The 13,777-nt window shown below is 36.0% G+C and overlaps 1 protein-coding gene and 1 long non-coding RNA gene across 2 annotated transcripts; both read left to right on the top strand.

Moving 5' to 3' along the window:
* Positions 1–5,444: 5,444 nt before the first annotated feature.
* Positions 5,445–6,147, top strand: LOC111367391. Its single transcript, XR_002697805.1, has 2 exons — positions 5,445–5,731; positions 5,821–6,147. It is a non-coding gene; the product is annotated as an uncharacterized LOC111367391 (long non-coding RNA).
* Positions 6,148–7,697: 1,550 nt separating this feature from the next.
* Positions 7,698–9,084, top strand: LOC111366700. Its single transcript, XM_022987405.1, has 4 exons — positions 7,698–8,109; positions 8,266–8,444; positions 8,569–8,640; positions 8,794–9,084. Exons 1-4 carry the CDS (start codon positions 7,698–7,700, stop codon positions 9,082–9,084), a joined length of 954 nt encoding a protein of 317 aa, XP_022843173.1.
* The last annotated feature ends 4,693 nt before the right edge of the window (positions 9,085–13,777 follow it).

The raw sequence follows: 13,777 nt of genomic DNA, 5'->3' as shown, positions 1-13,777 counted from the left end.
AAGTAAAAAAGTTTCAAACCATAATTGTATAAATCTCAATTCCCTCTCTCTGCAAGAAAAGACGCCGTCAAAGGTCACTTCCACAAATTGACCATCGCTGGACAAGCGGATATCGGGAGATCACGGTTGAGCAGCATTGAGAACCGTAGCAGGTGGTGATCGTGGAAATCTTAGTGGCAGCAGCAACTCGAAGAAATCAAGTCGCGTCTTTGGGGAAGATGGTGGTATGTCGGTTGTAGTCGATGATTTGGTGGATATCAAGGTTGAATGTGGTGGTGGTGGTAGTGGTGTTGGAAATCGACTCATGACTGTGGGAAGATGGTGGTTCGATGGTTGTAGTCGGTGATTTGGTGTGGCATCGGTGAATGTGTGTTAATGGTTATGGGGTGGGTGGCGATGGGGGTGTTTCGCAGTGATGGTTTTGAGGTGGTGGTGTTTGCGGTGGTATTGTAGGGTGGGTAGAGGGTAGGGTGTGGTGGTGATGGGTTTTCTGATGTGGTTTTTTCTCCAATCTGAGTGCAGTGGTGATGGGTTACCTTGGTGCTAGGCGTGTTGTAGGTTTGTGATGATTTTTGTTGGCGGTGTAGGCGGAGGTGCTGCCTGGCGCGGTGGATCTGGCAATGGTGGTTTTGGTGGTGGTGGTTGGGTTGGTGGTTGTGGTCACAGATTATTTGGTTATTTGTGACCATTAAATTGGTTAATCTGTGATTAATAAATAATATGTGACTAATGAAAAAGATAAATTGTGCCCAATGAATAATGAACGATCAAAAAAATTAATAAGTTGTGACCGTCTAATAAGTTATGACTTATAATATTTGTGACCCGTGACTTACAAATTTTTTTATTCATAATCGAAAAATAATGAGACTTAAAAATTTTTTAATTTGTGATTGAAAAATAAGATGTGACCAATAATTTGATAAATTGTGACTAAAAATTAATCTGTGACTAATTAGTTTTTTTATTTGTGATCGACGAACAGACAGTGACTTACAAATTTTTTGAATTGTGATCGTAAAATAATTTGTAACATAAAATTTCTGATTTGTGATCAAAAAATAATAGGTGCTTAATTAAATTGTTAATTTGTGACCAAATTGTATAGATATGTGACTTAAATATATTTAATTAATAAAATAAATACAAAATTAATTTAATAATAAATTAATTTTAATAAAAATATGATTTTTGAAGTTTGAAACTTATTTTCTTAATTTTGAAATATGTTATACTTAATCTCTTGCTTATGAAGTTTTTTCATTTCTTTTAACAATATAAATTATGTGCACTTGGGCCTTATCGAGCTGGCTGGTTTTTTTTTTTCGTGAAATTTGAGAATTTTTTTTTAACAATATAAATTATGTGCAATTTATATTGATTGTCAATTAAATAAAAGTTATAACTTTCCTCATTTTTTGGGGCTGGGGATCGACTATAATTAACGTAGGAGGAATTGAAATAGTACATGAATAAAATATATTATGTACAAAATTTTTGAAACAAATAAATTTAAAAATTACATTTTTTTTTTAAAACAAATCAATTTAAAAACTTACAATAACTTATCATTTGATTTGCTATAAGTGTTCGACTATTACACTATCAACTTGTTCTTGAAGATGTAGTTTCGCATATTTTTAGTCCTTCAAACTTGTTAGAGCCTCTAATATGTCTTGTATTAGTTTTAATCGTTAGTCTGACCAAATTTTACTACCTAAATTAAATGTAGCCTTTGATTCTATCATAATATTAGAGGTGTTAGTAGATTATATGCAATTTTTTATACAATTGGATATTTGTTATGATTCGGCTTTATTACCCAAGTTGTTAACTTATGTACCCCGTCCATTAGATTCAATTCAAGTCATTCTTAAGGAAAATGTTAAGAGTTCGAATTCTGAAGACACGAGAAATTCATGAAGGGTAGGATGGGTTTAGGCTCTCCCATAGCGGACAATATATAAATTAGCGGCTACGACACAGAAATAGGGTCGTTATAAAAAAATGCACATTTTTATGACCTAAACTCTATGCGCAAGCTATTAGCATATGTACTGTCTGCTTTTAGTTGGCATCTGTTCACTTATCCCCTCATAGATTTTATCGCATCCTTGGGATTTTGAACCTTTGACATGTATCTTAAGAATGACTTAAATTGAATCTTGGTATCAATTGGACAAGTGCAGATTGGATATAGAGGCTGGATCATTACAATATTGTCTTTTATTACACTTCCACTATAATAGAAGAATACATATTATGAACGTCTACACACATATAGATAACTTTGAAGGAATTTCAATATTTGTACAACTGACATCTGTCGTTCTAGATATGGATGGACTAGAACTAAATGAGGGAGCACTTGTATTGATATTCAAAAAATTCCATATATCATTTGAATTGCTTGTAATCTTTCTTAAAGATGTACTCGGGAACTAGAACTGCTTTGATCTTCTTTTTCAGCATTATAGCTGTTCATTTCACATAATGGAGATTTTATATATACATGTGAGAATTCCACATTTATGTAATTTGAAATTCCCTTTATAATAGCTTTTGTGCCAATTAAATTAAGTCAACAATCTATAACTGAAGTTAAAAGAAATAAAGAAGGCATCTCTTCTTAATATTTGCAAAATTTAAAGGAAAAATTCTAACGATCTCTAATATTTCATTTTTCTACAGATCTTATCCTAACCTTCAATTTGTGCAAATGAAGATCCCAAACCTTTGAAAAAATAGCAAATGAGGTCAAGTAGACCAAGAAAAGTAAACTTTGGCCAAATTAAAAATGGTAAAATGGCAACAAAATCCACAGCACTGGCAGTAGTCTCAGTTGAGCGAGGAGACTTGACGGTAGAACCGATTGAGATGTACAATAGTCGGAGTTACTCTTGAATGTGGGCGAAGAAGCAGATTCTTTTATAGAAAGCTGTACTATCTTTGCAAAGCTTTGTCCTACATTGAGCCGTGTGGAGCCAACCGTTGCCCCCCAGTTGATACTTCCGACTCCGACGATCACCAGTGCACATCATCTTCGCCCTATACCTGCCTCATAATATTCTTGAATTTTAATCAAAATTTTGAGTTTGGTTACCTAATTTCTTAGAGCTAGGATGGGAAATCTGATTAGTGCCTATGTATGTATTGGAGGAGAAGATTGGCGATGATTTTTTATTTTGATTTGATTCGAGGTGTGGTTGGTTGGAGAAGACTATGATTGTTTAGAAGTTTTGGTTTTATTTATTTATTTTTCTTATTTTTTGGTTTATATATTTATTTAATGTGTTAATTCTAAAATTATCATTTTACTCCTTTTTATTTGATCAAAATTGCTCAAAGTTTATTTTTCTTGGTCATTAACGGTCAAATGGATGGTTTCCATCCACTTGGTCCTAGTTGCTAATTTTTTTAAAGGTTTTGACCACCTTTGCCACAAATTGAAGGTTAAGATAAAGTTTGCAAAAAAGTGAAAGTTATGGACCGTTGATGCAATTTTCCCAAATTTAAATTACATAGACAAGACTACTGCCACGCGTTTTATATAATGTGATTTGTACCCGCAAGTGTACTGTATCAAATCTAATAATATAGTAACGAAGTAAAAGTGTCGCGCACACAGTAATTGATATTCGAATCCTATTGAATACTATAATTATTTTAACTTTCTCTTTATTTAGAAAATCAAAATTTTTTAAACAATATCTTTATATTAAACTAACGGAATTAAGATGAAGAATGCAAATGATGGAAGCAAATTGTGAAGAGTTTTATTTTATTTTATTTTTTAAATCAAATTATGAAAGTCTAGGGAAAGATTTCACCATACTCTCAACAATGCTTTTAAACCTCTATCATTATTTCTATGAATTTTTCCAAAATTGATAAGCAAGAAACCTAAATTAATCATATTCTCTTTCGAGTGCCGAATAAAACCTATTTCTATAATTTAATTTCAATATCTCTATTCCATATTGAAAATATAAAAGTCATCCGCACATGGTTCTCAAGTGAAATAAACTTCAAAGATTTTGTACCTTCTTTCGAAGCCTACAAAGTCTAGATTATGTTGTTCTTAGATTACACCAAAATTTTCCTTTCTCGAGTGCTAAAATTTAAAGTATCAAATCATTCCATTATTGATCAGGTAATTGAAAGCATTATGCGAGAAGCAACATAAATAAATTGACAGAAAAATTAAAGAAATATTATATTCACATCAAAACATGTCTTAAATATGTTACATCAAACCCTAGATTTAAAGTTTTAGTACATAATTGAGATTAGTGACATGATAAATTGAAAACAAAGAACATGGAGAAGAAAAAGAATAAGAAAAACTCGTTTTGCCGCTTGATTTCTCCTCCCAAAGGTTGTCGATTCTCTCTCAATCAATTGGTGTTCTTCTTTGCCTCCTTGTGCCGTCTCCCCCTCATTTAGGTCTTTTTAGTTTGTATTTATAGTCCCCTAATGTGCCAAGACGAATTGGAGTGAAGCTGGGTCGAAACAAAATAAAAAAAATCAATTTTTTCTCCTCTGCATGGATAGCGTTGCGGTGCCCAATCATAGCGCCACAGCGCGCGCAATGAAGTAGATGCTAGCGCTGCAGCATCAACCATTCTATTTCCTTTGATGTTACTAGCGCCACCTAGCTCTTTGCTATTCTTTTTATTTTTCTTGGGTGCCTAGGTGCCCAACGTGGCATCGTGGCGCCCATCTTACTGCCTTATCTTTTGTTGTCCATTTCCTAGCCTCTTTTCCACCGCATTATTCTCTCGTTTCGCTTCCACTTCATAACCAATTCCATGGTCATCTCTTTGGCTTCACTTCAAGAACCGAATAACGTGCACATCAAAAAGTTCAAAAGTGCTCAAAAACAAACCGAACATCATGATTTAGAGGTATTAGATCGATGAGTGATTTACACTTATCAAACACCCCCCAAACTTAATACTTTGCTTGTCCTCGAACAAATATAAAATAACACCTATAGATATAGTTAATCTATACCCAAAAAATAGGAACTAAAGTGACAATTTAGCTGGATAACCTGTTTTTACGGGTCAGTATTGAATACATGATATCAAGTTCAAGAATTATTTCAAAATTATAACACAAAAGTCAAATACCCTTCCAATGCAAAATAAATGTGTGTGTCTGTGAGGAATCAAATACAACATTGTACTAGCATAAGTTGGTTCAATTTTCGACCTTAAAAGTCAATTATTTACTTACTCAGCTTGTCGGATTCACACACCCCAAAGCAGTGGTGGATGTAGCCATTGGCCAGCTAGGGCGGCCGCCCTAGCTGGCTTCACCGGAACCGCCACCGTCGGGAGTCAGTTTTTTTTTTTAGATTGGTCTGTCGTTCAGTCCTATTAGCTTGGGTGTTGGGCCTCTAATTTTTTTTTAAATCAGGCCCAATTAAAGAAGCCCAAATGAGCTTCTCCATACCATATACCTAGCAACCCGAAAACAGAGTCCTAGATTATTCCCCAAAACGCCACCACCCAATAATATACCTCTACCTGTCTACCGCCATTACCGCAGCAGCAAGCAGACGCTGCAGACGGCATCGCCAGGTCCCCCACCGGAGAGTCGAGAGGAGCAGGCGAGCAACACTCCAGTCCAGCAGGCAGCCCGCACTCCGCAACAACCTTTCATTTTTGTCTCGTGTCAAACTATCGATTTTGAGGTTAAGCAATTAGCAAACCCTTTGTGAATTGTGAGTTCCTATTCTTCCCCAATTCCTTCTCGGCACAGTATTTGGTCCTGAATTTAATGTCTAACTTGATATTAATTTGTAAATTTGAGGATATGGGTTTTGAATCGGATGTCTGGATCGGAGAACAATTCTCAATTTCTCATCTTAAAGTTGAATCACCGATTCATTAGTCATTACTTCAAAAATCAGGAATTAGACTATTAGAGCATAAACACCATTTGTTAGAGGCTATTACATTTACGGGATGGACTGATGGAGCCTGGAGGCTGGAGGGATCTGCAAATAAGTTGTAATTTAGGATAATTCGCTGGTGATTTCTGTGCTTTATTTCGAAAGGATTCCTACTTTCATGTGGGGATTAATTAATTTCCATTTAAATAACAACTCCTAAAATTATGGGGCTTTATTTCAAATTACATATATGTGATTTAGGCATTTAGTTTAGAATGTTATTGGATTCGCCACTGCTGCTGTTGCCCATCGTAGTCCTATCATGTTAAGGGCATTTTGATCACTTTCAAGTGTTAAAATTCATTTAAGAAGGCATCAAAACTGAGTGTATTTCCAACATTGACAAAAAGGACAATCAGCCTAATTTCTGAAATCGAATTTGGACTATTTCACTGAATTTTAGTATATGGTATTAAGATCGGCGAAAAATTGGTAGTCTTTCATTTGTGTCGTATCTAATAAATAATAATTTTGTTGCTTCTAATACTTAAGCATTTATTTGTTTTTGACTTGTTTGAGTATTCAAATTGACATAAATAGCCAACCTACCAAGTACCAACTACAATGTAGCAACTTTGTTGCTTTGACTAATTTTTTAGTGTTTGATTCTTCTAATACATTGTTATCTAACTCTTGGGGATTTTTTTGTTGAATTGTTGATTTTTTAATCAATTGTAATTGAAAATTAAATTGGGGCATTTTGCAGATTATGGAACAATTTTTTCAATCGAAACGAAACTCTATACCTAGTTCTAGTTGTGCTTCTAGTCCCGTCACTGCTTCTAGCCGAGCACTCGAGTTGTTAAACAACACAAAGAAGTCTTAGGATCAATTCGACGTGGATGATCTTGTATCTGATCCAGGAAAATGCACTCCTATTGAGTCATATGATCCTAATATCAGAGATGATGTTAAGATGGCGTATTTGCAAAAAGGTTCTTGTCAATCACATGGACATGACTTTCCAAGAAGACGGATAGGAAATGCTAATAGGTGTTTTCGTAAAGAATAGTTTTCTGAATTTTATTAGTTGGAGTACAGTATAGAAAATGATGCGGCTTATTGTTTGCATTGCTACTTGTTCAAACCTGATAGAGGGGGTCAAGGGGGTGGACATATATTCACTAATACCGGCTTTAGGGATTGGAAGCACAAAAGTACATTGAAAGATCATGTCGGGCTCGTTGATAGTGCTCATAATCAAGCTTTTGCAAAGTGTACCAATTTGATGAATCAAAAGCAAAGTATCTCCCATGTTATTTCTAGCCAAAGTAGTAGTCAACAAAAAAATTATAGGACAAGGTTGACTGCGGTGCTAGACTGTACTAGATTCCTCTTGATGCAAGGATTGCCATCTCGTGGTCATGATGAATCGAAAGAGTCTCTTAATAAAGAAAATCTAATTGAGCTACTAAATTGGTATGCAACTCATCGTAAGAAAATTAATGAAGTACTATTTAGTAATGCTCCTGGAAATGACCAAATGACTTTACCAAGCATCCATAAGGATTTGGTTAATTGTTGTGCTGTAGAGATGACAAGGTCTATGATCAATGAGATGGGTGATTCTTTGTTTTCAATTTTGATTGACGAGTCTCGTGATAATTCTATAAAAGAACAAATGGCAGTTGTTTTGAGGTTTGTTGACAAAAGTGGGCAAGTGAAGGAGCGTTTGTTGGGCAATTGCCACATCGCTGATACTTGTGCCTAATCACTCAAGGATGTCATTGATGCAATGTTTTTTACACATGGGTTGAGCATATCTAGTCTGAGAGGTCAAAGTTATGATGGAGCAAGCAATATGTCAAGTGAGTTCAATGGCTTAAAATCTTTAATTTTAAGAGAGAACCCATGTGCTATGCATGTTCATTGCTTTGCTCACCAGCTTCAGTTGGCAGTTGTTTCTGTGGCACATAGGAATGTTATGCTTAGTGATTTATTTAAAATGCTTGCTATTATTGTGAATTTGGTTGGCGCATCATGTAAACGTGTAGATGCTCTTCGAACAAGTTATCATTCTGAAATTTTGGAGAGGCTTAATATTGAGGAACTTTCTGGTGGAACTGGTCAGTTTCAAGAAATGAGTATGGCACGCCTAGGTGATACTAGAAGGGGCTCACATCTAAAGACAGTTACTCACTTTATTAGTATGTTTAATGCAATCATAGATGTTCTTGAGAATATATCATAAGACGGCATAAGTTTCGAGCAAAAATCAATGGCCTTAAGATAGATGGACACTATGCAAGATTTTCAATTTGTGTTCAGTCTCCATTTTATGTTTGAAATTCTTACAATTACAGACGACCTTTCACAAGCCTTACAGAAAAAGGATCAGGATATTCAGAATGCTATGAGATTATTGAAGTTGTGTAAGTACGCATTGCAGAACATGAGAGATAATGGTTGGGATACTTTGTTGAGTAAGGAAATTGAGTTTTGTGTTGATAAACATATTTCAGTGCCAAATATGGATGATATTGTAGTATTGCAAGGTCGACCTAGGCGTGCAAGTCAGTAGGTGACTTATTATCATCGCTTTTATGTTGATTTGTATTGTTATGTGATAGATTGAATCTTGCAAGAGTTGAATGATCGTTTTTCAGAAACAACCAACTACTGAGCTTTTTACTTGCATTTCGTGTTTAAGTCCAAGAGATTCATTTGCAGCTTTCGATGTATGTAAATTGGTAAGACTTGCTCAGTTATATCCTATGGATTTCAATAGTGAATAGTTTTTATTGCTTAGACCTCAACTTAACACGTTTCTTATGCTCTTGAGAATGGATGAAGCTTTCTTCAATCTCAAAAGCATATCTTGTGTAATTTAGAAGTTGGTTGAAACTGGAGGTTCTTGTTGTTTTCTATTGGTTTATAGGCTGATCACATTGATTTTGATATTACCTGTGGCAATTGCAAGTGTTGAAAGGATATTCTCTGCTATTAATCTAATCAAGAATGATCTGCGCAACAAAATGGGAGATGAATTGTTGAATGACAATTTGGTAGTTTACATGGAGAAATATCTTTTTATGAAACTTGAGAATGAGATAATATTGCAACATTTTCAAAATATGCGACCTCGTAGAATTCAATTATCTAAGCTTACAATTACAGAGTAAGGTTGTATTGTATATTTTTTTAAGCATTTTGGGTTGTATTGAACTATATTTTCATATGTATATAATTTCTAGATTTTAGTACATTTACATATATATTGAATAATTTTTAATATTATTTAATCTAATTTTAATAAACGATCGGCTGCCGACCTGATCGGGCTTTTACAATCGTTGATCGTCGATGGTCAATGGTCAAAGTCAACCTCCGCCCTTGCTGAACGTTGATGCTGGATTCACCACTGCCCCCGAGCATGTTTTCTTTTCACTTCCCAAGGTGTATTCCAAAGTTGATTTTCAATACTAAGTTCTTACACCACTCAAGTTTGGTTGGATTTTACTACTTGCTGGTCAACAAATCAATAGATAAAGAGTCTCCTTATTTTTAACTACTTCAACCTCCAAAAATCAACCAAGTTGCTAACCCCTTGTCAAAAGCTTAATCTTCTAAAACAAGTGTTTGGGGCTTAATCAAGAGATGCGGGGCGTTTTTTAGCATCTATTCTTTCAAATACGTATATCTTTTTATAAATCTTATGAGTAGACTTATCTCCCTTAAACTTTCTAAATGACGCCGATAGCGACGTATAGGCCAATGGATCTCAAATCAGATGACTTTAGGGCACCAAGTTTTAAACTCTTGCAGGCTTATTCACTCAAGTCATAAAGGCTACGGAGAGACTTTATATAATGAGATTATTATTACTGTCCTTATTGGGATCTTTGCAATGATTGGTGCAATGCCTCTCATTAAACACTCATTCTTGAAAATCGACCTTAACTTAAGGTTTTCACCCAATTCTCATCTTATTTGTTTCAGACAATCCACGCAAAATTCAGCACACACAGAATCCACATCTATGTCTATGTCTCCTTACAACAGTTCAACCACCCAAATATCCTAAATTTGGTTTAAGAATATAACAAGTTCAGTGGTTGTATGGGTTCAACTTTTGGGGTCACTAATTCAACTTATTCATTTATGAATCAACCTATCTAGTCCAACGTTGTACTTAATTCACGTGCAGTTAGGTCATCATGCTTTGCAAGGATAGGTAAGACTTCACTCAAACACATAACTCATTCATAATTCACAACTGATTCGTTTATCCAAATATATGCATCATTACTAGCAATATTATCCAACCCACACAAACATGCAAATTATGAAAATAACACAAAGCCAATATAAAATACACAAGAACATGTAAATTATTAGATAACAACAATGTTAAAGTAACGCCCCCAAACTTAAATAACACATTGTCCTCAATGTGAAAGGAAAGAAGGGAGAGGATTACCTCAATGAGGACAGTAGCTGTCCTCATCGCCGTTCGATGGAGCTAGAGGATGGTAGTCTTGGTGGCAGAGAAAATGTGAGTTTTGGATGGACGGAGGCCATCACTGCCATGCAAGCACTAAAACTAATCATAGATGGATGTATGTAATTGCTCCAGTCGTGCATGCATCTCGTCTTGCTCGCGGGTCATGTGCAAGTCCATTGTCTCTAAACGCTGAAGTATGTCCCCTGTAATGTTACCTGGGTGAGTAGGTGGTAGAGGAGGTGGTTCTGGGTGAGAGGAGTGAGATGAACTTAACCTATTGTGAGGCATTGAAAGCTTATCTCGAAGGTCCTGTGTGAGAGGCGCCTTGGACACAACACTTCATCAGATTCGTGTGTGGAAACGTCCCTGTATACAAAGATCATGAATTAAGGATGGATGTCCCAAATTGCCTGTGGCTGACCCTGCAAGGATGCGTAAAATGCTATTCTAGATGACTTTCCCAACATCAATAGATAGGCCCCGCTGAATGGCATAGTTTAAAAAAGCTCCTTCCTTCGTTACCTCGCTAATGTTGCTACTAGGAACTAGTTTGGTAGATATAAAGTGATACCAAACCTTGCAATTGATTGTCAAATGAGAAGCGGAAAAGTTTGTCACACCATTAGTGGATTGTTTCTATTCGGTGCCTTAGTGAATGAGTGTGCGAAAAAAATATCGAGGTTAATTCGCTCTTCACGGAGTCTAGAGTAGTCATCATTAGGAATATCTTGCGTACTATAGAATCTGTTGATGGATACACTGTCAAACTTGATCCAGAAACGCCGTACAAAAACTTTGAAACTTACATGTTCCTTAGCATTGGCATAAAATTCTTTTACTAAAAAAATTGAGGCAGCGCCTAGTTGCAAACCAAATTGTTCCCACTCTAAACTTTGAATTTTCTTGGGCAATAATTTGTTAAATTCCCTCTCCGAAATGCAGTTCCGGTATATGGCCATATGTCTATAGCGCTGCTCCATGGCGGAACTAACAAACCGCCTCTGATCAAATGCATTGGAAGTTGAAGATTCTATGACTTTAGATTTCTTCTTAGGCGGATGTTTACTTAACCCAATTCAAGCTCACGATAATATCAAGGATTCCCAAAATCCAACTACCAAATTCAACAGAAAATATGCACTATGGCAAGTGGCATTAACAATCAACACCCAAACCAAAACCAAACCTACAAAATAGTGCCCAAAAACTCACCTAGGCAATATGTTAAACACCTTGTAGACAATAATCCCAATTGCACAACAAGCAAGTTTCTAAACCCCAATTCACACCCAATCATGAAAGATTTGCACAAACCAAACACCATCCCATGTACCAAAAATCACCACCAATTCAAAAGGCTTCTATAGTAGATGAGTACATGCTAAGCATAAAGTGCTTACCTTAGGTAATGGGATTCTCCAACATACAAGCAAATAATTGGGAACATGTGAAAATGGGGCTTGGGTGTTAATGGATAAGGGTAAATTGTTGTGCTGGGGAGAAAGAAGAAGAGGGAAAAATTGGGGAGGGAGAGGCATAGGGAGAAGTGTAATGGGTGCAGGGCTGAGAATAAGAAAAAAAGAAGTATTTTTTTTTTTGAAAAAGATACGGGCGCCACAGCGCCCAGGTTACTATAAAAAATGAGTTTTTTAATTAATTACCTGCAATCCCCACTGTGGTCCTTTCCCATGAACACTCTAAGTTCGATGCGCCTATACTTGAAAATGTACCTACAAAACAAAATATACACAATGTTAATAAATGCATGTAAAATATGAAAAACCTCGAGAAAAAATGAATTAAGGGATCGAACTAGGGTTGCCTCCCAAGAAGCGCTTCTTTAACATCTTTAGCTGGACATAGATGTGGGCTTATGTTGATTTTGTAAGGGCAATCTCTTCTACATCTCGATCTTCCTCTCCATAATAATGCTTAAGGTAGTGTCCATTTGTTTGAAAGAGTGATCTATCTTTACTTACAAGCTTCATTGAACCATAGGGAACTACTCTACGAACCACACAAGATCCTAACCGCCATGATTTAAACTTACTTAGAAAAAGCTTTAAACGAGAATTCAACAGAAGAACTCGTTCTTTTGGCTAGAATTCCCTTGTGAGGATCCTCTTATCATGCCATAACTTTGTGCGCTCCTTATATATTCTAGCATTCTCATATGCATTGTTTTGAAATTCATCAAGTTCGTTGAGTTGCAATAAGCGTTGTGGCCTTGCTAATTTCATGTCCAGTTCAGCTTTTTCACAACCCAATAGGCTTGATGCTCCAATTCAACTGGTAGGTGACATGCTTTTCCTAATACCAATCGATAAGGTGACATCCCAATTGGTGTTTTGAATGCCGTTCGGTATGCCCATAAAGCATCATCTAGTTTATGAGTCCAATCTTTGTGGTTTGTGTTTACTGTCTTTTCCAATATTTGCTTTATTTTTCTATTGGAGACCTCTGCTTGCCCATTGGATTGGGGATGGTAGCCAAGTGCCAATTTATGCCTGATACCATATTTAGCCAAGAGGGAATTGGAAAGTTTGTTGCAGAAGTGTGTACCTTTATCACTTACAATTGCTCTAGGTATGCCAAATCTAGTGAGGATATTCTTCTGTAAAAATTTCAACACTACCTTTGCATTGTTTGTTGGCGTGGCAATGGCTTCAACCCACTTTGAGACATAATCCACCGCAAGGTGAATATACAAGTGACCATAAGATGGTGGGAAGGGTCCCATGAAGTCAAACAACTCCACTTCAAGCACGTTAATTAATCGTAGCTCATGAAGCTTTGAAGTATTTCGATGTATTGACAACGGTCACATGTCTTCACAAAAGCATAGCAATCCTTGAAAAGCGTTGGCCAATAAAATCAACATTGTAGTACCTTAGCAGCTATACGTGTAGGACCAAAATGACCTTCATAAGGTGATGAATGACAATGCTCCATTATTGATCGTGTTTCCTCCAGAGGCACACACCTCCTTACTATCACGTCAGCGCATCTCTTGAAGAGTAGAGGATCATCCCACAAATATGATTTGACATTGTATAGGAATTTTTTCTTCTGTTGAGATGTTAACTCAGGTGGCATTTTTCCACAAGCCAAAAAGATGACAAAATCAGCATACCAAGGAATTCTAGATGAAACTGCTAAGAAAAGCTCGTCCGAAAAAATTTCTTGAATATGACTATCATCAATCGCTCCCCCATTCTCTAAACACGAAAGATGATCAGCCACAACATTCTCACTGCCATTTTTATCTCGAATTTCCACATCAAATTTCTGTAACAACAATATCTATCAAATTAAGCACAGCTTGGTATCTTTCTTTTCGAATAGTATCTGAATGCCGCATGATCTATGTA

This window comes from Olea europaea, chromosome 18 (assembly GCF_002742605.1).
Source record: "Olea europaea var. sylvestris chromosome 18, O_europaea_v1, whole genome shotgun sequence".
Taxonomy (NCBI): Eukaryota; Viridiplantae; Streptophyta; class Magnoliopsida; order Lamiales; family Oleaceae; genus Olea; species Olea europaea.
The sequence above is the reverse complement of the archived record's forward strand: the minus strand, read 5'-3'. Positions and strand labels throughout refer to the sequence as shown.